Here is a 24,212-nt window from a genome sequence, read left to right on the forward strand (position 1 = left end):
ACCACTGAACCACAAAAGCCGTTTAATTAGAATAAAAAGCTCTTTTGAAAGTACTAGAAAAACTTTGGCGTAAAGAGGGAGGTATTGACGAGGGGATGAACCCCCTCATATATGTAATAATTTCTGTTCGTTTTAAGTTTTAATGTTGCTCCTTACTTTCAGTTGAAAAAACTTTTTTTTATATTTAATTTCTGATCGTTTTTTTAAATAATGCTGGAAAATCCGGTGCCCCTTCACGGAAAATTCCCTTCCCCCATGGAAAGATCCTCCAACATAACCTTCTTCCCCCGAAGCCCCACCAGAAAAAATCCCACCTGAACACGTCTGTATACTTCCCGATAACCAACACTATATGTAAACGATGGGCAAAGTTCACAACTTGCAGCCCTTCCCCCGGGGACTGTGGGGATTAACTCATCCTCAAAGACATAATTATAGATTTTTCGACTATGGTGAACAAAATGGCTATCTCAAAATTTTGATCGGGTGACTTTGGGATAAGAATGAGCGTGGGGGGGGGGCCTAATTGTCCTCCAATTTTTGTCACATAAAAAGGGCACTAGAACTTTTGATTTCCGTTCGAATGAGTCTTCTCGCGATATTCCAGGATCACCGGGTCGATACGATTTGGCTACGCCTGAAAAAAAAAAAAAAAAAAAACACGCATCCGTGACCTTTCTTCTGGCAAAAAATACAAAATTCCACTTTTTTGCAGATATGAGCTTGAAACCTGTACAATATGGTTCTGTAATATGTTGAATTTGATAGTGTGATTTCCATTAAGATTCTATGACTTTTAGGGGGTGTTTCCCCTTTTTTCGAAAATCAGAAAAATTTCCTCGGGCTTGTAACTTTTGATAGGTAAGACTAAACTTGATGAAACTAATGTATTTGAAGTCAGCATAAAAATCCGATTCTTTTAAAATGCCTAAAATCATAAATTCAAATAACTATTGAGCAATAACTCCGACTGCTAGGAAACAAGTGACGATGTTTTTGAGCTTAGCATAAAACTTTCGTAAACGAATATTTTTTTCTAGCTAAAACATACAAGTTTTGCTCAACTGCTACTTGGTGTGACAAAGAATTTGTCACACCAAGTAGCAGGCCATTAGAAGATTCATACTGAATTTTCAAATTAAGCGTAAAATGTAAATAACGAAACGTAAGCCCAAATATTCTTAAACTTTAAACAATCCAACTTTCTTAAGTAAATTTTCTGTTGTTTTACTTGATTTACGCCTCCCTCATTAGCAATGATTTGGCAATTAAACAAGTCATACGTAAGGCAATCAAAATTAAACTTAAGGAAAATAATAGTATTTCTTTAAATAGAGATTTGGGGGAGCCTTCACTCAATGCTCTACACAAATTTAATCAAAATTTAATTAAAAATGACTTTTAAAAAATTATATTAAAAAAAGCAGTAGTCAATACCGATGAACCAGTTAAAAAAAGCTTTTAGGTTAGTAGCTAAAAAGGCAAGATTAGCATTAAACATGTTCTTAATTTGAACCTGAATGGATTGCCTCGTTTCGTATGTTTTCACTTTCAGTCCTGATTGAAATTCGTTGAAGTAAGGATTCTGGGACTGTTTTAATTAATTTTTAAGGATCTATTTTATTGTAAGTTTTGTTTTATTTATATACGTAGCATCCTGAGGACAGCTCTTGGATATAAAATATTCTCAAGGTTTAAAAAATTCCACTGTCTTAGGTAAATTCCTGTTGTTTTACTAGTTGTATTTTTGATAGCGTAAAGTGTTTTACGAGAATCGCGTAGTTTTATCTCAAGGCAGATGACAGTCTAAAATTATTACACAGTATACACGCCTGCCAATTTTATTCATTTTTTTTTTTTTACTGAATTTCACTACAAATTATTATCGATAAAACAAAACACCAGACTACGCATTACGTGAATATGAATTTGCTTCGATAGAACTATTAAAGCATACTTCCTTTCTGGCACACCGGGAAACCATTTACTGTTGGGAATATGAAGTGATAACATGAACCAACTACAAACGGTTCTCTCTGTTACTTTTGTATCAGTGATTAGCATGGTAGAAGCTAGTGTTATACAAGGTAGGTTTCTGTTATGTTTATTTAGCATATACATCTAACCGGTTCTTGGTAAAGACTCAGAGAAAATCTGCGGAAGAAGTCATATAGAATAGTTTGTGAAGCAACAAAATATTTGTGTTTCTTGTAGAAACACAAAATATTTGTGTTTCTTTCTAGATTTGAGATTCATATATTTAAGAAACCCCCACGCCACCGAAAAACCATATTCAGTGCAACTTTTTGTGACTTGTAGAAATATACGACACTTTGTGATGATATTTGGATATAAATATATATATATATAAATATATATATATATATATATATATATATATATATATATATATATATATATATATATATATATATATATATATATATATATATATATATATATATATATATATATATATATATATATATATATATATATATATATATATATATATATATATATATATATATATATATATATATATATATATATATATATATATATATATATATATATATATATAATATATATATATAAAAAGATCAGATAGAAAAATATAAATATAACGATCGATGCCCCCGTCAACGTTCTTTCCAAATACAATAATTGCTACCGCAGTAACTGCGACCATCCCCCCCCTAATACCTGGACATAGTCCTGGGTTATGTTTCCTCTAATTTAGCTGATCTTTTTGTTTACTTTTTTTTTTTGCTTCTCTTCAACAGTTGGCTCATAATGCCAAAAAATTATATTTATAACTAAAAAAAACGGTAATAAGCACAGTTTTATATAAAGGCTAGGGTTACATCTAGACATTTAGGGGTGTACAGGGTGGGGGTGCGGAGGAAACAATTTTCCCCACAAAGTTCCTTGTTAATGGCTACATTAAAATCTGTTTATTTCGAAATTAGGCTAGACCATAAGCATTAACAAAGAAGCATCAGCAAAAACAAGCTCCAATTGAAAATACTATGCATACATCATAATTTGTGGTTGAATTATTCGTGTGCGGAATTAAAAAGAATTAAAAGCTTTAACAAAGAACCATTAGATTTTATTCTTTTTTACAAAAAAAACGTTTCAATTTCAAATGTTATGCACATGTCATAATTTATGGTTAAGCAGAAGTTCGTAATTAATTTGAATAACAGATATAAAACATGGTACCCACATTTTTGGCGGCTTTTCATCCCGGAAGTACAGTATACGGATCTGCACTTTATTTCTACGTACTTTTTTAGAAGTTCCATTACTCTGGTACAATAATAAAAAAAAACACGCCCTAACCTTTTTTAAAGAACTCAATAGCATACATAATTGTTTTCAAGTCAAGAAAAATTACAGCATAGTAAAAACCTATTAGGAGGTTTTATAAGGTCAGGCACCATAGATTGATAATTTGTAATTTTTGAAACGGATATTCTTTAATGGACGAGATCTATACATCGTTAAAGCCACAGGCCAGGTAACAAACCCTTCAGGTTAAAACAAAGGAATGACCTATGCAGACAATTTCCTTCTATAATACCAAAAAAAAAATTTAATGTATAAACCAAGTTTGAGGAAAAATTTTATGGTTTCCAGAAAAAAACAAGGTTAAACCCTAGGCAAGCACCATCTTGGTAGAATTAAATATAGAAACATTTTTTTCAGCTGAAAGTACGGAGCGGCATTGAAACTTAAAACGAACAGATATTATTTCGCATATGGGGGGGGGGGGGCTACCCCCTCCGATTTCCATCGCTTGTTATGCTGAAATTTTTGTTATTGCGTTAAAAAACTTCTTATTCCAATTTTATGATCCTTGTGTTTCAGTAGTTGTTCATAAAGAATATGGAAAAAAGTCAAACTTTAGAGCAAAGAGAACGGGGTAGAGGAGGGAGAAGCCCCCCTCATACACGGAATAATTCCTGTCTGCTTTGACTTTTAATGGTGCTTCTTATTTTCAGTAGAAAAATGCTTGCAAATCCACTCCCCTCCGTGGGAAATTACCCCCGGAAAATTTCCTCCCCGCGATAAATTATCCCCACAGAAATCCTCCTTAGAAATCTCCACGCATTTCCCAATAACAGATACTATATGCAAGCAATGGACAAATTGCATAACTTACTTTCCTTTTTCTAGGGACTGTGGGGGGTCATGTCATCCCCAGAGGCATAGTTATTGGACTTCAACTATGCTGAACCAAATGACTATCTCAAAGTTTTGATCAGATATATCTGGGGAAAAAGGAGCGTGGGAGGGGGGATAGTCACCCTCCAACCTTTTTGGTCAGTGAAAAATGCCACGAGAAATTTTAATTTCCGTTTGAATGAGCCCCCACCTATTCTTTTAGGATCATTGATTTGATACGATAATCCGTGGGGAAACAATAACAAACAAAAGACAAAAAAAGAAAAAAATACACATTCGTGATCATTCTTCTGACCAAAAATACACAACTCCAAATTTTTATAGGTAGGAGCTTGAAGCCTCTACTAAAGGGTCCTCCGATATGGCGAATCTGATGTTGGGATATTCATCAAGATCGCTTGACTTTTTGGTGTTGTTTCCTCCTTTTTCGAAAATCCGGCAAATTTTCTTAGGTTCGTAGCTTGTGATTGGTAACATTGAACTTAATGAATTTTATATTTTTGGAATCATAGGCAGCGCAATCGCGCTGCCTAAGTAAAGAACGATGTTGGCACAATGTATTATTTCTTGTCTTTTTCCATAAAAGGGCACTTCGTATCGAAGGAGTTGTCGTAGAAACTTGGAAAAGGGCTCCCCAGGGACATATATGGTATTTTTTTATAGAAAGCGTTGTCGTACAAACTTCAAAAAAGACTCATTCGATTGGAAATTCAAAGGGCTAGTGGCGTTTTTAATAGTCGAAAGTGATTGGAGGGCAACTACCCCCCGTTCACGCCCACCTTTTCCCCAAACACATCCAATCCAAATTTTGAGATAGTCATTTTGTTCAACGTAATTGAAAGTTCTGGAAATGAGGTCTTTGAGGATGACACCCCCCCCCCACATTCCTCAGGGCAAGGGTTGTAAGTTATCCCCTGGGGGCATATATGTTTTTTTATAGAAAGCGTTGTCGTAAAAACCTCAAAAAAGGCTCATTCGATTGGAAATTCAAAGGGCTAGTGCCCTTTTTAATAGTCGAAAGTGATTGGGGTGCAACTAACCCCCTCTCACGACCACCTTTTCTCCAAGTACATCCAATCAAATTTCTGAAATATCCATTTTGTTCAACGTAGTTGAAAGTTCCAAACCTTAGGTCTTTGAAGATGACAACCCCCCCCCCCACATCCCATAGGGCACGGGGGGTGAGTTATGCCCTGGGGGCATATAAGGTTTTTTTATAGAAAGCGTTGTCGTAGAAACTTCAAAAAGGGCTCATTCGATTGGAAATTAAAATTGCTAGTGCCCTTTTTAATAGTCGAAGATGATTGGAAGGCAGCTAACACCCCTTTCACGCCCACCATTTCCCCAAACACGTCCAATCAAAATTTTGAGATAGCCATTTTGTTCAACGAAGTTGAAAGTTCTGGAAATTAGGTGTTTGAGGATGACAACCCCTCGCCCTCTGAGCCCTCAAAGCTTTGAGGATGACAACCCCCCCCCACATTCCTTATGGCAATGAATGTAAGTTATGTCCTGGGCGCAAATCAGTTTTTATAGAACACGTTGTCGTAGAAATTTCAAACAGTGCTCATTTGATTGGATATTGGAGTGGCTGGTGTCCTTTTTAAGAGTCGACAATGATTGGAAGACAACTAATACACCATCCACGCTCATCATTTTTCCAAACACGTGGAATCAAAATGTCGAGATAGCCATTTTGTTCCACGTTGAAAGTTTTGGAAATTATACCTTTGAGCAGGACACTCCCCCCACAGTCGTCAGGCCAAGGGCTATAAGTTATGCCCTGGGGGCATATAAGGTTTTCATTGAATGCTTTGTCGTAGAAACTCATTCGATTGGAAATTAAAAGGGCTAGTGCCATTTTTAATAGTCGAAAGTGATTGGAGGGCTACTAACCCCCCTCTCACGCCCATCATTTCTCCAAACACATCCAATCAAAATTTTGATATAGCCATTTTGTTCAACGTAGTTGTAAGTTATGGAAATGATGTGTTTGAGGATGACAACCCCTCCCCCACAGAGCCCTCAGGGCAAGGTTTAAAAGTTATGCCCTGGGGGCATATAAGGTTTTTATTGACAGCTTTTTCGTAGAAACTTGAAAAAGGGATTATTCGATTGGAAATTCAAAGGGCTAGTGCACTTTTTAATAGTCGAAAGTGATTGGAGGACCACTCCCCCCCCTCTCGAGCCGATCATTTCCCCAAACACGTACAGTATATTTTTAAATAGACATTTTATTCAACGGAGTTACAAGTTTTAGAAGCACGTTCTTTGAGGATGACAACCCCCCCCCCCCACAGCCCTAAGGGCAAGGGTTGTAAGTTATACCCTGGGGGCATATAAGGTTTTTATAGAAAGCGTTGAAGTAGAAACTTCAAAAAGGGCTTATTCGATTGGAAATTGAAATGGATAGTACCCTTTTTAATAGTCGAAAGTAATTGGAGGGCAACTAATCCACCTCTCACGACCAACATTCCCCAAAAGACATACAATCAAAATTTTAAGACAGTCATTTTTTTCTACGTAGTTGAAAGTTCTGGAACTTATGTCTTTGTGAATGACAACCCCCCATATGCCTCAGGGCAAGGGTTCTAAGTTATGCCCTGGGGGCATATGAGGCTTTTAGAGAAATAGTTGTCGTAGAAGCTTCAAAAAAGATCTCATTCGATTTGAAATTGAAACGGGTAAAGTCTTTTTAATAGTCAAAAGTGATTGAAAAGCAACTAACCCCCCTCTCACGCCCACCGTTTTCCCAAACACGTCCAATCAAAATTTTCAGATATTCATTTTGTTCAAAATAGTTGAAAGTTCTGGAAATTAGGTCTTTGAGGTTGACAACCCTCCACCCCCACAACCCTCAGGGCAAAGGTTGTAAGTTATGCCCAGGGGACATATACGGCTTTTATAGAATGTTTTGTCCTAGAAACTGCAAAATAGCTCATTTGATTGGAAATTGAAATGGCCAGTGCCCTTTTTAATGAGCGAAAGTGATTGAAGGGCAGCTAACCCCCCTCTCACACCCACTATTTCCCCAAACACATCCAATCAAGATTTTGAGACAGCGGTTTTGTTCAACGTAGTTGAAAGATCAGAAAATTAGGCCCTCGAGGATGACAACCCCCACATTGCCCTTGGGGTGAGGGTTGTAATTTAGGCCCTGGGGGTATACATAGTTTTTATAGACAATGTCATTTTAGATACCCTCAAAAGGGTCCATTCGCGACAAAGTTAAAAGCCATAGTGCTTTTTTTATCAGTCGAAATTTAGCTGAAAAATTGACATCTGCATTATACAGATTGATCTGGGCACAATGTATTATTATTATTATTATTTTTTTTTTAGACCAAGGCACTTCGTATCGAAGGAGTTGTCGTAGGAGCTTCGAAAAGGGTTCATTCGATTGAAAATAGAATAGACAAATGCCCTTTTTAATAGTCGAGTGATTGGAAAGCAACTAGTCCCCCTCCCACGCCCGACCTCCCACTTCCCCATTATGTTTAAAAACTAGATGTTGCCTTAAGATCAAATCAAAATGCACTGTGTTGATGTTAATTCCCAATAAGACATCTCAGCAGTATCCCACGAACGATTGAGGGTATTATGTTCAAACTTTCGGGGCTACTTCTGCTCTTAAGATTTAACCAAATCAAAATAGCGTAAGTGTATCCAAGCTATCAAAGAAAGTAAACCGGTTTTTTTTGCGAATGGTATCAAGTTTTCCATTTCAGGTCAACTAGAGGAGGTATTAAACTAAATTAAACACTACTATTTGTGTTTAGATTTTTAAAAGGGAGTAGGTTGTTAAAAATTGCGGAAAATTTTTCTCCAGCATATAAATAGCAGGCCAAACTATTAAGTCATTAAAAAAGAAAAGATTTAAAGTATTATTTTCTTTTTTTCTGAAAAGACTATGTCAATATAAAACGAACAAAAATTAATTTAAAAAATTTTTTCCGCAAAATAAGTTTTTCAAAGAAAAGTAAAGAACTCCATTAAACCAAAAATGAGCAAAAAATGGAACCAAATATTCTACGAAGCGTGAAACTACCGCAAATCAGCATCGATAAATAAATGAAACCCAAAACGAACAGAAATTACAATAATTAACCGATTCAAACTCAAAACGAGCAGAAATTAAGACGAGTAGGGCTAAAAACCCCTATGCCTTCCCAAGGCCAGAACATAATTTGCACTTTACTGAAAAAAATACAAATGAATGTGAATTGTCAGTTTAATATACATATACTGATATTTAGCAATCAAAATTTTAATATTATTTGATTTATTAAAGTTATGAAAGTAAACATTTATATTTATTCAGTAAAGTGCAAATTATGTTCTGGCCTTATGAAGATTTCTGTTCGTTTTGGGTTTCAATTATTTATTGATGCTGATTTTTGGTAGTTTCACGCTTGGTAGATTATTTGATTTAATTTTTTGCTCATTTTTCGTTTAATGGAGTTCTTTACTTTTCTTTGAAAAACTTATTTTGTGGAAAAAGTTTTATTAATTAATTTCAGCATAAAAAGCCAATTCTTTTGATGCATTAATTGTTGACAAAATTGATTTTTTTTTTAGTTTCGATTACTATTGGGCCGGGTCGCTCATTACTTACAGTTCGTAACCACCAACTGTTTAATTAGTTGAGCCTCTCTAACCCTATATTGGAAAAATTTAAGCTTTGAAGAAAAGCGCCACAGTTTCGAGAAACACGGATAACTTTCTGGAAAGAATTCGTGGGAAAGGACATTGGACGTGGGAAATAACTGATAAGTAAGAGATCTTTTTAAACAACTTTATTTTTGTAGGGAATGAAACATTGGCCAGGATACTGAACGAGAATAAATGTGGTCAGTCGTCTTTGAGAAGATGTGTAAGAATCGCAGACCCAATACTTGCCGATCCTAAATTAGCTTTTCCAGCCGATGAAAATGAACTTGTTAAAGTTTGCAGGTACTTTTCACTTCATTTGATTTTAGTAGCGCTGTATGCCCAGAAAGAGGATTGGGGGGGGGGGGTGATCAATGAGATCTCCAAAGCTTCAGTGTATGTGTTCTCAATATTTATACAAGAAGTTAAACTGGAACTTTATCTGGTGTCAAGGATCTTTAATATATCGGATGTTTTGGATATATATCAAGTGTTTTGGAGCAAGATGATACCATTTTCGGTGTATTTTTCATTACTTATACGACTTCGCAAAAACCAAGGGGGTGAGTCAAAAAATATAATAAATATATATATATATATATATATATATATATATATATATATATATATATATATATATATATATATATATAAATTATTGCAGAAATGTTTTTATTCTCAATTAAAGAAATTCCAGTATATTTCCACAATACTAATAGGGGGCTGGAAAAACTAGGGATAAATATGGAGCCACGTTAAAAATTGTTGGGTGTTGTAGGCAAGTTTTTTTTATGTACATTTGTTTATTTTGCTAAGATGTTAATCTGTGTACTGTTTTTTATTATTGTGTTTCTTGCAATGGCCCAGTGGGTTAAATATGCAAAAATATGGAAGAAGGAGGGGTGTACCACAGGAGCAATGTTTTTCTAACGAACCCTCTCCTAAAAATATAAACATCATAAGAGATCACTAACAAGAGAAGTCCCAACATATTCCCCATAATTGAGCCATAGTTTGGCAATAAGTCCATAAATTTACATTTTGAAGCTAGAAATTTTGTCTCGAGCTACGCATTATTAAATAATGACGTGTAGAAAGATAACTCAATGTTAGAGCTTTTAAAAAATGGCAGCCGTTTGCAAAGACCTGCAATGTTCCTCCCATCAGCTAGAGCCATAGCTTGAGTGTGATCTCAACCGAACCTGGATTGCTACTTTTCAATAAATAAACTTGCCGGATTTTTCACAGACATAAATCCTGTGTCCATTACATCTGTTAAATTGAAAAAAAAAACTCTTCCACAAAAGTAAAAATGCAAATCAAAAACTAAAAAGGAGCCCAAATTAGCTTATACAAGATACCAAATATAAACAGACGTGGATTACAATGAAAAATAAAAAAAAATAAAAAAAATATAAACTAACTAGATAGTTTATTTAGCCAAACTAATTAAAAGGTGGTCATTTCTGTTCGATTCAACTTTGATTCCATAGTTTATTAGAACTTCTGTTCGTTAAATATTCCATGACTTCATTCACATTAATTTCTATTTGATGTGTGTTTGGCGTCTTACGTCGACTAACTCGCCCTTGTTTTAAGTTTAAATTCATCTTTAAAGAATTTGTAATGAAAAAACGACTTCTTATAAATGAATTTCAGTTGATTTTTCAATGAGTATAGCATGTCTTATAGTGTCTATTGGTAGGGGCGTCCCGAGGCTTATTTTATTGGGGGGGGGGGGCGATCTTCGTAAATCTTACGGAATTGCTACCTGATTTATGCCGAATTTGCTGCAGAAATCAAGAATGTTGCTAAATTTCGGCCGATTTTGTAAAATTTCTGCCGAAATTTTCACCGAACTTCAAAAACGTTGGGGGGGGGATTATATACTGCAAGCTGAGTCTTATATTTTTGACCGATGACACCTAAAGCCCTAAATACCAAATTGGAGACAAACATCAGCTGTATATAGCCTACTTACTGTTATTCGGTTTAGAAACTGTTCTGATCGGTTAAAACCATTCCCTACTGGATACGTGGACGATCAACGGGCAAATGAAGTGCAATATGTTTCAATTTATGAAGTTGGGTTTTGGCAAGGACGATTTTCCCCCGGGGTCCCGCTTTGGCCACTCTGGTTATTCTCCCAAATTTACACTTCACTAAACAGAGATCAAAATAACGTTTCTGGCTCAGTTAGATCCTTTCAGATGCGGGGTATTGCCCAAACTTCCTTAAAGATAATTTCCTACGCCAGTCTGATTGTTTGACAGGAGAGTCTATGAGCTTTCAATATCGACAGAGTCTCAAGCTAAGACCTCGTTATCTGTATTAAGTGCGTTTATTTCCATACATCCTTATGTCGAAAGCAGCAAGGTTGCGAGGTTTACATTTTGCTAGAGTTTTGTTTACAAATGTTCTTATAGACACAAACTTGCCCCTGCAGCGACCAAAGTTACCATGTTTTTTTGCATAACAAACATGGGAATTAGGCGCAACATATGGCAATGAATTAAAAAAATATTGAGGGGTTTTCCCACTAGCTGATAATTAAGTTGTGTTTTCAGGCACGGGATTTTGAGCGGGTTCGACCAAAATCGTTTTCACTTCTTCCGTGTTGAACCCAGCAAGACTTTAAAGCGTTTTCATCTTGCGTATCCCAAGCGTGTTAGACACGGGTTCCTCAAAGTTGTAAAGCGCCAGAATAGTATGGTTGAACACTGGTTCTGAGAGAAGACATTCGCCCGTTTCGAACATGGCACTCAAAACGATAATCTGCACAACCCATTTCGAACTACGTGTTGGATGTGGGTGGCCTGAAAACAAGGCTTTAGAAGAAGGTTGATGCCTGAAAGCTGAATGTGAGATTAAACACGTACTTCCAATTATAAAAAACTTCCTTACCTTTCCCCTTCTTAGTACAATAACAATAATAATATTATATTTCAAAGCTTTTTAAGCCATATACAAAAAATCCTACGCATAACACAAACAGGTACGGTAGCTAAACATACATATAACCAAAGTTATTAAGTTTGATTTTACTAGAGACAGTTTAACAATTAAACTATAACCATAGTACACAAAAATGTAGCCTCTTTAGAAAATTAGCATATTACAGAACAAATAGCAGACATACGTGACGCTACAACGCGAAACATTAGGGGGAGGACAATGATTTTTCTTGCGAGGACACAAAAAATTATTTTCTAGGCTTAAGTAGGCCCCCTACCCCTACCCCCACCCCCCCCAAAAAAAAATTGCGCCCCTAAAAATTGGATTTGTTAGATAGTGCACATTCTAATTGTAGGGTGATTATTCCTAGTTTTGCAGATGATACCCATTTTACTGCCGCAGCAAAGACTGAATCTGATTTAATAGAAATAATGAGAAGAGGTATGTTAGGTATAGATAAGTGGATGAGAGTGAATAAGCTTTTGTTAAACCATAGTAAATCAGGTTTTATTATATATGGTAGATCATCAAATTTTTACCCATGGGTTGTGGATTTGCAAATGGAGAATTATGTAATTAAGCGTACAAATACTATACGTTACCTTGGTGTTATTGTGGATGAATGCCTTAGTTTTAAAAATCATGTTTCTTTTATTAGTAATAAGATTGCAAGAAATGTTGGAATGATGAGAAAGAAAAAAAATATTTTCCAGGATTCTGTTTTGAGATTGAATTATTTTTCGTTAGTTCACCCGTATTTAGTATATTGTGTGAGTATATGGTCTAGCACATTTTCAGTGCATTTGCAGCAGTTACGTGTGATACAAAATATGGCACCGCGAGTGTTGTCCGGAGATAATCGGAGAACTTCTGTGAGATCCCAATATGTACAGTTAAATATTATCCCTGTGTCAGGTCTTGGAAAATTTTACCATGGGTTATTTATGTTTAAATATTTTTCTAATTTGGTTCCCAAGTGTTTTTTAAATTTTTTAAATTTATTTATTTCCGGTAATGATGTACACAATTATCCTACTCGTCATGCTAGAGATATACGAACACCTCAAGTTACTAGTACCAGATCGCTATTTTCAATACGTCATGTGGGGCCAGTTGTCTGGAATAATTTGCCTGTTTCTTTAAAAAGTTCAGCGAATCTATGTGAATTCCGTCGGGCCCTCAAAACCCTTTGTCTCTGTAGGTATGAATTTCTATGAATTTGTTTAAAGGGTGGTATAGTTGAGTCACTCTCAGGTTAGCCCGGAACTCGTTTTTCCCGTTTTTCCTATATATTTTTATTTATTTATTTTTTTTTTTTTTATTTATTATTTATGGGATGGCGGCGGGAAGTTTTGGAGTATGTGAAGTATTGATTTTTGGTCATTGCGACCAGGAGCCGAGTGAGTGTAAGATTTTCATTTTTCTTCTTTTTTTTCTTTTTCTTTCTTTCTTTCTTCTTTTTCTCTTTTTTTTCTCTTCTTTCTCTTTAGTATGTTATTATAAGTGTTAATTTTAAGAGGGTTAATACTTCCGAACAAGCGTTAGCTTATGGAAGGTCATTTGTTTTGTTTTGTGTTGTGTTGTTTTTTGGAATAAACCCTTATCTTATCTTATCCTAATAGAAGAAGTTGGTATCAAAATAGATAGATGCTGCTTATCAATAAGCCAAACTAAACATATAAGAAAATATTTTTACTCTGAATCTGTAATTTCTTTGAGGAGAAGTAGATGGTTCCAACACAAAGTTAACGTGATAATAGTCATGAAAAAGTGCATTTGACTTAGAATTGGTAACTCTACTATTAATTTAGCATTTAGTTTGAATAGTGTGCTATACTGCAGAGTCAAATGTGTCCCTCTCAGTAATTAACTAAATAAATTAAGTCAATTCTAAAACTACATGGGTTGCCATGACTACGGAAAAATAACTCCCTTGATTTAAAGGGAGGAAACAGGGAGATAAGAACTGAAACGGCGGAAATGAAAGGTAAACATGCTTTCAAAGTTTCTAAAAAGGAAACGATTTTATGCTAAACAGTTCTACTCTACTAATTAAAATTTTAAGAAAAATATTTTGGCCGGTAACGGATATGCAAGGCTATCCTGTCATAGAAAGTCTCCGTAAGTGTAATATCAGTTATATATGGGTTTGCTCAAAAATAGAGCGAGGAGTTTAAAGTTTCTAAACTTTTCACAAGATCTGTTATCTATAAAATTTAAATAAGAGAAAATCCTTAAAACAAAAACAAATTATATACAAATTTCAGTGTGTAGCCATCAAAAAGGTAGTGCTTGAGCTAAATTCACAGTAAAATTTTGCTTCAATCGTAGTGGGTTTTCAGCCTCCTATATGACTGTTTCTCTGCAAAATAACCACTAGATTAAGGTCAACCACCACATTCTAACTTATTTCCCAAGAAAGATATTCTGTATACGCCCTTTTCTGGGGGGGGGGAGAGTATCAATCCTGACATATTCAGTCGACTAGCAAAAAGTTTCGAATCCATGTCCGTTATTGAGAGGTGGAAACGTTGTTTATATGTTTATGTGTTTTCATACATGAATTTAAGTAGGAAAACAATAAAAAACAAGAAACTTCATAAACGTCGCGTCTCTTGGGACCAAAACAGTTGTTCCTGAGTTTGATCAGAAACCAATAATCGGACTATTTTTTGTTTTAGTTTGACACTTTTAATACGAGCCAGGAAGTCTCTTCTGAAACACCTTTTTTTTTGCTGGCAGTCTACAACAATTCCAATCTCGAGGGGCAATTTTCGCGATTTTGTACATAATACTTTCTTGCTTAGCCAAGACAACGTGGAGGGTACTGATGTAAATAATGCAACGGAAGCAATCCTACTATAGTCATTGCAGTGTTAAGCCAGATTTGATTGAATTATTCGGAAAGGCTATTTCAGCTTTACAACCAGCTCAAAGACTGTGCTTCGGCCCAAAAGATTTAGATGTGTATTTGCTTAATAATCTGTACCCAGAACTGAGAGAGAAAATCGAAGGGTGAACTACCAATATAAACTTCAAAGGTGGATCTACGAGGGGGAGGGGGAGCTGTTCCCCAGTCAGGATGCATTTAATTTTCGTTCAGTTTTTCAATTACATTCGGGTAAATTCCGAGCAAAAAAAGAAATAAAAACTAAACTTTAGTTTATAAAAAAAAAATGATTCGTCAAAGCCCTAGTATACGAGTCTTAAATAATTTCTTAGACCACACTGCTTTTCCATTTACGAAAAAATAAGCAAGAAAAAACAGATTTTAATTTTGATAAAGCAGTTATTCAGTGCTATGAGTCTACGAGTCTTTCCAGCAAAAATAAAGTCATTAATATTCTATCCAACCCTTAAGAAAAAGATAAGGATATAAACTTCAAAAGTCCCTACTTGTCCATGCCAAAGTAGTTTTTTTTATTTTCTTAAAATTACAAGAAACTCATTGAGGCATTTTGCTAGACACCCATTTGTGTTTCAAATCCTTTAATCAAATCAATAGGAAGGGAGTATATTTCACATAAAAACATTTTCAGTCATAAACCAGTCACCGTTCAGTAATAAAAAAACGAAAAACAATAGAAACAGTCTTATCAAAAAGCCTTATCTCTCATGGTAATTGCTACTATTATTAACAACATACTGCAGCACCAAGGTATCTGAGGCCAACACAGCTCCGAACGTTCCTCCTTCCTTCCAATCTATACAACATACTGCAGCACCAAGGTATCTGAGGCCAACACAGCTCCGAACGTTCCTCCTTCCTTCCAATCTATTCAAAGCCTTGTTCTTTACATCCTCCCAAGAGGCTCCCATTTCCTCAAATCTTTCTTTACGAGATCCACCCACCCCATTCGGGAACGACTTGCTTTTCGTTTGGTTCTAGCTGGTTGGCCGACAAGGAAAATCATTGCCAATCTGTCAGTCTTCATCTGCAGAACGTGTCCTAGCCATCTCGACCTTTCTCTCATTATAGTCCTAGAAAATGGGATTGAACCATATTTTTGTAGAGCTTACTGTTTGAGATAGGATCAGTCAGACGGGTACCCAAAACTCTAGGAGAGTTTTACTTCCCCAATTGATTCCGTGTCCTCCCATTGCGTTTTCTATGCTCCTTAGAACAAAGTCAATCAAAATGAGTCATATAAACGGGGATAGAAAGCAAACCTGCTCAACTCCTAATTTCATATGAAACCAACTACTAACCTCACTTCCAAGCTTAACTGAAGTAATGTTATTCTCGTACATAGCACTAATCACTTTAATGTATTGATCTGGTATGCCATACAAGGATAGGACCTTCGCTAAGGCTTTTCTATCAGCTGAATAAAGCGCTTGCTCATACTATGAAACTGAGGACTAAAGGGGTTTTAATTATTGGTAATTTATCAATAATATATGATATTTATTATAATACCAACAAACAACATATTAGGCGAAATTTGAAAACATATTTTCGCGTTTGTGCGTAAGTCAATTTTAGTAACACATAATTTTTCAGGTCGTTTTTAGAACTACGAGATTGCTCAAGAACATTTTTGAAAAACTGCATTGGAGGGCCATCTATGTTTGATTACCTGCAAATCCTTGACGAAGCAAGCAAGAGTGCAAATGATATTTGTTATGAAGATTCAAATCAGAATAAAAAATGTAAGTCCTTTCTTAGTGAAATTGGGGCTGAAACAAAGACAAGTAAAAATTTCATTAGTTATCTTTTGTAATGAAAAAGAGAAAAACAAGGAAGATTAGACCAGAGACATAACAATATCATAAATCAGGATATTCAGTAGAGTGAAAAACCTGATTTCACATATCTCTTGCAGTTCACCCCCTTTTAGAAACAGATCTTCAGAATTAAGGAAAGTTTAGAGGAGATCTTGATCCCCTCAGTCGTTTCCAGGATATTGCAGACATACCTTTTTTATCAATTGGCAAAAAATGGTAGTTTTTTGTTTGCCTTGCTACTTAGCTGTGAATAGACAATAGGTCCCATAAGACTTAATGTTGAGGCAGACCGAATTTTTTTGGGTTTCCTTCTCTCACCCCTTTCCCAAATTCAAAATTTTAGGTGCACCTGGTCCCTCTAATACCACTCGAAAGTTTGAACTACATCACTCAAACCGTTCTCAGGCTATTGCAGATATGCTATTTTTTATGGCTTGGATGCGCAGTATCTTTAGATTTATCTCTGTCCCCTCCCTTAAGTCAAACTCAAGGCCCACTTGACTTCCTAACACCCCTGAAGTTTCAAATCGATCTCCCAGGATGTTCTTAAAATATTGCAGATACCCTGTTTTGCTAAACTGGGTATATATAGTGTCTTTTCGATTTATATCACTACTTCACCGTGAACAGATTCTAGACCCAAAGGGGCTTAAAAAGACAAGCCCTTCAGTTATATTTTAGACAATATATGTATAAAATTTCTCCCCCTCCCCAAGTTAAAATCTGAGGTACACAAGGTCAGACACCAAACAAACTCTCTGAAAGTTCCAACTTTGTCTCCCAAGATATTGATGATGTGCTATTTGGATAACTTGACAACATATAATGTCTTTTGATTCTCCTCACTAGTTAACCATGAATTTAATGGAGCTCCCATAGCAGCTGAAAGTGTAAAAACGTTGAGGTTGAAAGAAGACAAGGCATATTTAGCCCCTCCTCCCTCAACAAAATCTAAAGTCACCCTGATCCCCCCCCCCTTTCCTTTCACAACACTACCTGAAAGTTTCAACTCCATCCCCCAAGCCGTTCCTGAGACATTCCAGATATAGTATTTTGATAGCCTAGATACACATACCCCTATGACCTAGCACTCCCTCTACCCCAAACGATAAATTAAAGACCACTTGCCACCCGACTCATTAGTCCCTGAAAGTTGATATCGAAGGCCGTTCTCGAGATATTATAAACACGTTATTTCGCCAAGCTGACAACACATAGTTTCCTGGCTACTTGATTTCCTTTCTACCGTGCATTGATTATAAGTTCCATAGGAGCTTATCGTGAAAAACCCTTTCGCGGATTGGACACAAAACTTGTTTAGTCCTTTCTCTCTCCCAGCAATGAATTTAACGTCCCCTGCCCCCTTCTCCTTCCTTTCCTTAACAGTGAATGGTAAGAACGGTGACTTGTACTAAAAATTATGCACTGGGGGAATGAGCTCTGGGAGCACAAAATATAGAAATATTATTTCAACTGTTCAAAAGCCAAATTAATCAAGTCAATAAGACGTATTTTTTTTTTTTTTGGAAACGCTGCAGCTTCAATGTATCTGTCACTTGGTGGGGAGATCTTCGGTATTTTTTTTTTACTCCTTTAAATGTTTTTCTTTATGTTTGAGTTTGGCGAAAGTACATGCGCATTTTAGTTTAGAGTTTCTAAATGTAGGTAGAATAGTTAAGATCATTTAGAATTCAGTGGTCAATCCTATTCTTGAGGAGGGGGGTTGGTTTTCCTATTATTTTGCGAACTTCCTTATGAGTCTAAACATTTAGGTCATTCTTGAATAACTTGGGAAACTAGATTTTGCCTGGGGAAACTCAAAGAATTGGAGGAATAATTTCTAAACTGTGTAATAGCAAACCCATTAATGAATCTCGCCAGGAATGTGACTTAAAATAAATATGTTTTTAATCATTTGAATAATTCATATTTTATACCTTATCGTCAAAAACAATTTGCTTTAAATTTTAAAATCTTTTTTTTGTTCATTTTGATGGCAATGCGGGGCCCTATCAAATGCAAAACCCGATTGGGCCTAATCATCCTTTTTACGACCCTGCATATTTATCTAAGTTATTTAATTTTTTAATGAAATGTAACATCTAAATTTTATTTTTAGCATACTTGGAACATGCGGTTTGCTTACGAAGTATAGTGTCAGACAACCTTAAATGTGCCAAGAATTTCAACGAGCTTGTGACAGCTGTTATGCTCTTCGATCCAAAAAATTCAGAGGTCTGCTGGTAAGCTATTTTCTGTTTGGTGATTCTACTGGGTTTTCGGATTCCTACTTTAGAGAATCATCGTTGGACAAGATTGGGCTGAGTAAAAAGTGAAAATAATATCAGATACAAATAAGAAAGGTGAAGATTTTCTACTTTTAATTGCATTTTTCACACTGAGTACCTAAATTTAAGATGCTTCATGAAGCCAAATCGATTAAATGACTTTTTTGCGACTAAGTACCTTATTGACCTAAACTGACCAAATATATTTGGGCCTTTCGATAGTTCTCGGCAACATAGATATCAAAATGTTTATTCGACGCCTTGACGGGTTAAGGAAATACCAATCAGCAAAAACAGAGTACGAGAGGGAGAGGGTTCGATGTCTCCCAATCCCTTTTACCGACTTAAAATAGTACAGGAATTTTAGATTTCAAATCAAATGAGCCTCCTCCCAAGTTTTTGATACCGTACTATCCCAAGTTTTTATAATTGAAAGAAAAAAAACAGGAGATACATTTTTATTATCTTAGTCAATGCCACAGTGGGGATTCTCTTTGGATCTTGCACCTTGGCTAAATATACAAGACGCTTAGAAGCCAAACCCATCAAAACCATTCCTTTTTTTGCAGCAAACCGCTTGTTTGACTTAAAACTAGTACTCTCATAAGAATGGTTCGGATTAAAACCAGCCCCTCAAAACAGACTGGCCGCTAAATTCTCAATAAGCTTCATTATTTTCTCCCGATATGAAAACTCCAAACTAAAGCGGACTTTAAATAGAATACACTTTCGCCAAGTTCACACACATAACCAGACGCACTAAAAAAAGGAAGACAAATTCCAAATTTTTCACCACCAGATGACAGGCACATTGAAACTGCAAGCTTAAAAAATTTGTATGGTTTTTAGTGGACTTGATTAATTTAGATTTTGAGAAGTTGAACTAACAATTTGATATTTTGCAGCTCACACAAGTCATTTCGCCAGTGCATGATCTTTCATACAAAAAACCAATGCGAAAGAATAAATCCTGGTGCATCTTTGGTTGTTCAAGGGATAATAGACTCTGCGCTCAATTTCATTGCCAAGCAGTGCAAAAGGTAAGATTGCAATCCGGTTGACAAAATCAAGTATTTTCATTTAGATTGCCTTTATTTACTCTATATCACCGTTGCTGTTCCTAACATGCACGGTTGTGGAAAGGAAGGGGAACAGTAGGGCATGTCAAATTCATTTCTGGGAGAGGGGAGGACTAAACAAGTTTTGTCTATGAAATATGATTAAAAAGACAAAGAAATTTTACGGCCCCTGTGTCGGCAAGATTTACAATAAAAGCAGTTAGCATTACAGGGAAATTCCAAAGCTGCCAAATTTCTCAAGTGCTATTTCTTTGATTTTGGCGTTTTCCTAGCAGGCATACTTGAACATTTTTTGAAACTGCCCTTTCCTGAACTTAAAAAAATCTGCTTTGTTTAATCAAAAAAACAAAATTTGCACTTTCTAATGATGTAAGTTTCATTAAAACTGAATATATCTATTTCCGGCACAAAACGAGAAAAGTTAAATAGTTTTCCTAATATTTCTGGAAAATATGTCTAATATGTCTGGGTGTCGACCTTAAGTTTTCTGTCGTTTATTCAGATCTCTAATTCAAGCTCTACAAGTCACGGCAAGACAGCCCAGTCAATTCTAAATAATTTGCTCGCATAAACTAAAAAAGTTTATAATGGACAAAATAGGGTGTTCCTTTAAGGTATCAAAGCCCTTTAAAAGCATATCACAAGAGATCAACGGGGGGCTTCGCCAGGACGCTGAAAAAACACAACAAATAGATACCAATTTTTTTTTTTAATTCACATCTAGATTTCCTTTTCAACAGGAACAAAAAGATAAGAAAGTGGAAATCCCATTTAAGTAAAAGAATAACTGTAGATTTTAAAACACATCTGTACAAATCTTTATAGCTAGAAAAGTCAATAACAGAATGAAATAGTCCCTAGGCATAAGATAGCACATTGTCAATATGGGAAACTTCTTGGGAGGGCTTAAAAAGGGAGTTTAATCGATTGTGATGGAGGAGGAGCGTGCCTGGCTCTGTTGGCCTCAGGCGACTTAGTGCTGCAGTGAGTTGTTAGTAGTAGTAGTGTATGGCCAAGCTCGAATTACAATGTAGGGTGCAGCCTATAGTCCCTATTTTTATTCTGAAGTCTTTTGTCATTGCTGTTTTATACAGCTGGGAAAATTGTATTCAGTTGAACGAATTTTATTCCAAAAACAAAACAAGAATAAGATGTTTCGGAAAAGAAATAATTTAGCAATATCATTGTTACTAGTGTCTAGTTCATTCAACTGAAAGAAAGTGGATTTCTAGGATGCCATAATTATTATGGCGTTTAGTGGACATTGTTTGGTGAAGCCAAGTTCATCAAAGACTTAAAATGATCATCCAGATGCTTGATCGACAAAACAGAAATTCAAAAGAAGCAGCCCTTTGATATTTGGGCGCATGTAAAAATCACCAGAAGTTGAACACCGATAATTCTATAATGTGCATTTACATGGATTATAGCTCGAATTGGTATTTAAAACATGGACTTTTAGGAAAGATTACACTGTATTTCGAATCATCTATGATAAAATGACAGATGGAAGATGGTTCTACAATGTTCAAAGTGTGTGTTTACATCCAAACGTAGAATGTCCTACCAAGCCCCAAACAATTAATAAAAGTAAAACAATCCTATATGCTTAAAATAAAAACAAGCAATAAGATGCAGCAGAACTGTCAAACTGCTGATTTGGACGACTTCAAAATAATTTTCTTTGTTGTTATTGTCAACAAGAGAAAAACGTTGGGAGCTTAAAACGTTTTTTTCCTGTGGTATTTTAAAGTACTAGTTTAACTTGAAACAAAGGCACTGTTCACAACCTTGCAGAATAACATTAACTGAGAATTAATCAATGCCAACTAATTTAAAAGAAAGAAGTTATGTATAGTCTTCCCTAGAGTCCTTTGGAACATTATCCTAGTTAGTATTTTCTTTATCATCTTTCTCAATAAATAAATAAATATATATATATATATATATATATATATATATATATATATATATATATATATATAAATACAAATCTGAAAATTTTCCGTGTTTCTCCAGATATTACACAAAAGTTTCCTTTTTCTCTTTCTCTCTGCATTTCCGCTGCTTTCCTGGATCTTTCCTCTTTCCCAGCTTATTTAATTCCGTTCTGACCTTCAATTATTCTTCTTTCTCATTATTTCTCTTCATAATATCATCTTTCTTCCTTAGTAATCTAAACCATGTTTTTTTTTTTTTTTTATCATTTTGGTCATTTAAGCTACTACTTTTAACACACAAAACACCCCTTTTAGGATTCTTCCTTCTTTCTAACCTATACTAATTTTTAATTTCAGTGTACCAAACGACTGCTTTTTTCCCAAAGAAAAGGAGACAAATATACACTTTGAAAACAGGAAAACAGTTATTGAAAATAGAAGACAGACAACAGCGAAGCCATGGCTACTTGAACAGCCAAGACAGCAAGAATTACATTCTGCTGCAACAAACTTCATTCTTGACAGAAGTATATTGCTATCATTGATGTTTATGGTTTATGTGCTTTTCTTCAACTAATTAACCAAACAGATCCTAAATCAAATACAACTTTGAAATGTATTTATGTTAACTTTAGGATAGCTTTTCTGCACTTCAGTTTTAAAAAGCCTGGTATTCCTTCCATTCCTCGAATTGTACAGAAACTGGATATATGTACTTTTAAGAAGCCAAGTTAATGAACTCCACAGGCGCACAATGAAGAAAATTCAAAAAGAATATATACAGCCAGTTTCCCCTTGACATACTAGATATATGGTGAGAAACGCGTCTAGGAATTTTAGGTGCTTGCTTGTGGTTGATTATAGAGAAGACATGGTTTTCGTCAATCCAGGATGGGCCAATTTTGAAATGTGTCTATGGTTTCATGCTGTAGCTGCAAGCAATCTTAGTAAAAAATTCCAAATTTCATTTCCTGAAAATAGTCATCTTAAGAATTAGATTTTTTTATTGTTGATCATTAAAAAGTATTGTATCATGGTAAATGCACTAGCATTGACTTAGTAAACATAGGTACCTCCCATTTAGATTTCTTTGTTGTTCACAGTGAAAATGTTATCAACATTTGGCCATTTCAAAGTTAATCTGCCATTTTAATGCACTTTAAAAATTTTAGTTTTGACTATCCTTTGTCTGAAAAGTCTAGAATCCTTAAAATATGCATGTCCTGCTTAAGATTATTAGAAGTTTGTGACATCAAGAAGTTTAATATGTTTCACTAGCATTTTGGGTGAGATAGGGTCTAAGAAAACAGGAGTGGAGTTCAAGAATTTTAAGAAGTTTATTGTCATTATATTTGACTTAGTGGAATTTACTTTCATAAGTAAATTCTTAGCTTCGTCCAAAACGGGTAGAATTTTGAGGGGGTCACTTTTGATGTTTCTATGACATACTTCAAGAATCAGCAGGTTGTCTACATATTAACACCTTTGAGAGAATCTCTTACTAATTTCATTAATCAATACTAGATAAAAGAGTGGTCCTAACAAGGTCTCTTGAAGAATTCCACACAAAGTGGGGAGGGGTTAAGAGAGAATATTTTTGTATCTTACAACTTATTCCAAGTCATGACTAAGCAGAGTTATCCTGTTTTGAAGGAAAACTTGATGCATTGAGAGGGGTTTAGAGAGAATATTTTTGTATCTTACAACTTGGGATTTATTTGAAAGAAAACATATACAAAATTTATCAGAGAGGGTCTACTTCAAAGTTATTCAGTGATAAATGAATTAGGTTGTTGTATTCAACCAAGTCAAATGCTTAAAAACATGAACATAGTATGAAGCCAAGTGGCAGTTCCTCAGATGATGGAAAAATATAGCATCAAATCAGTAAAATTACAATTAAAAGAAAAATAAAAAAATAATGTTTTTTCATGTCAAATATTATTAGAAGTAATAATCATCAGAATTTCATGTTGTTGTGAAAGTACCCATGAATTTGACAACTAGGTTTTTGTCAGATGGTGCTTGAATTTCAACACCAATTGTTCCTCATCTGTTTTACATGTTCAGTGAAGTTTCAACAGCGACTTATATTTTGACAGGGCCTGCTGCTGTCTGTTAAAAAATTCAACAAGGTTACTACACAATATTCTCAAAAGAAATAAATCTCATGATAGAAGCTAATATCTACATTTGAATTTGGCTGAAGGAACATTTTTAGTCAGCGTGGTATTCCTCTACATCAGACAAGAATTTTTGACACTTGGAACATAGTTTTGTCAGTATAATATTTGCTGCCATTTTAGATTGATTCTATCAAGAAAAAGCCAATGTGGCTACATTTTAGAGAAGATTAGATGTATCTGGATGCATTGGTG

General features: G+C 35.1%; 2 protein-coding genes across 3 annotated transcripts in view; one reads left to right on the forward strand and one right to left on the reverse strand.

Moving 5' to 3' along the window:
• LOC148944534 (zinc finger CCHC-type and RNA-binding motif-containing protein 1-like) overlaps window positions 1-24,212 on the reverse strand; it is an 87,330-nt gene that overhangs the window by 57,888 nt on the left and 5,230 nt on the right. The window lies entirely within an intron of this gene.
• LOC148944536 (uncharacterized) lies at window positions 1,953-22,790 on the forward strand. Its single transcript, XM_089100280.1, has 6 exons — window positions 1,953-2,087; window positions 9,003-9,147; window positions 16,304-16,452; window positions 18,647-18,770; window positions 19,721-19,855; window positions 22,192-22,790. Exons 1-6 carry the CDS (start codon window positions 2,012-2,014, stop codon window positions 22,409-22,411), a joined length of 849 nt encoding a protein of 282 aa, XP_088956406.1. The 5' UTR covers window positions 1,953-2,011; the 3' UTR covers window positions 22,412-22,790.

The sequence above is a fragment of the Artemia sp. Qi Xiang Cuo genome, chromosome 14, assembly GCF_049724085.1.
Source record: "Artemia sp. Qi Xiang Cuo chromosome 14, ASM4972408v1, whole genome shotgun sequence".
In the NCBI taxonomy this organism is placed as follows: Eukaryota; Metazoa; Arthropoda; class Branchiopoda; order Anostraca; family Artemiidae; genus Artemia; species Artemia sp. Qi Xiang Cuo.

Coding starts and splice junctions, on each gene's coding strand:
- LOC148944536 (XM_089100280.1), top strand. CDS start 2,012: ATGAACCAACTACAAACGGTTCTCTCTGTTACTTTTGTATCAGTGATT. Junction 2,088..9,002: donor AGAAGCTAGTGTTATACAAG/GTAGGTTTCTGT, acceptor TTATTTTTGTAG/GGAATGAAACATTGGCCAGG. Junction 18,771..19,720: donor AAAAATTCAGAGGTCTGCTG/GTAAGCTATTTT, acceptor GATATTTTGCAG/CTCACACAAGTCATTTCGCC.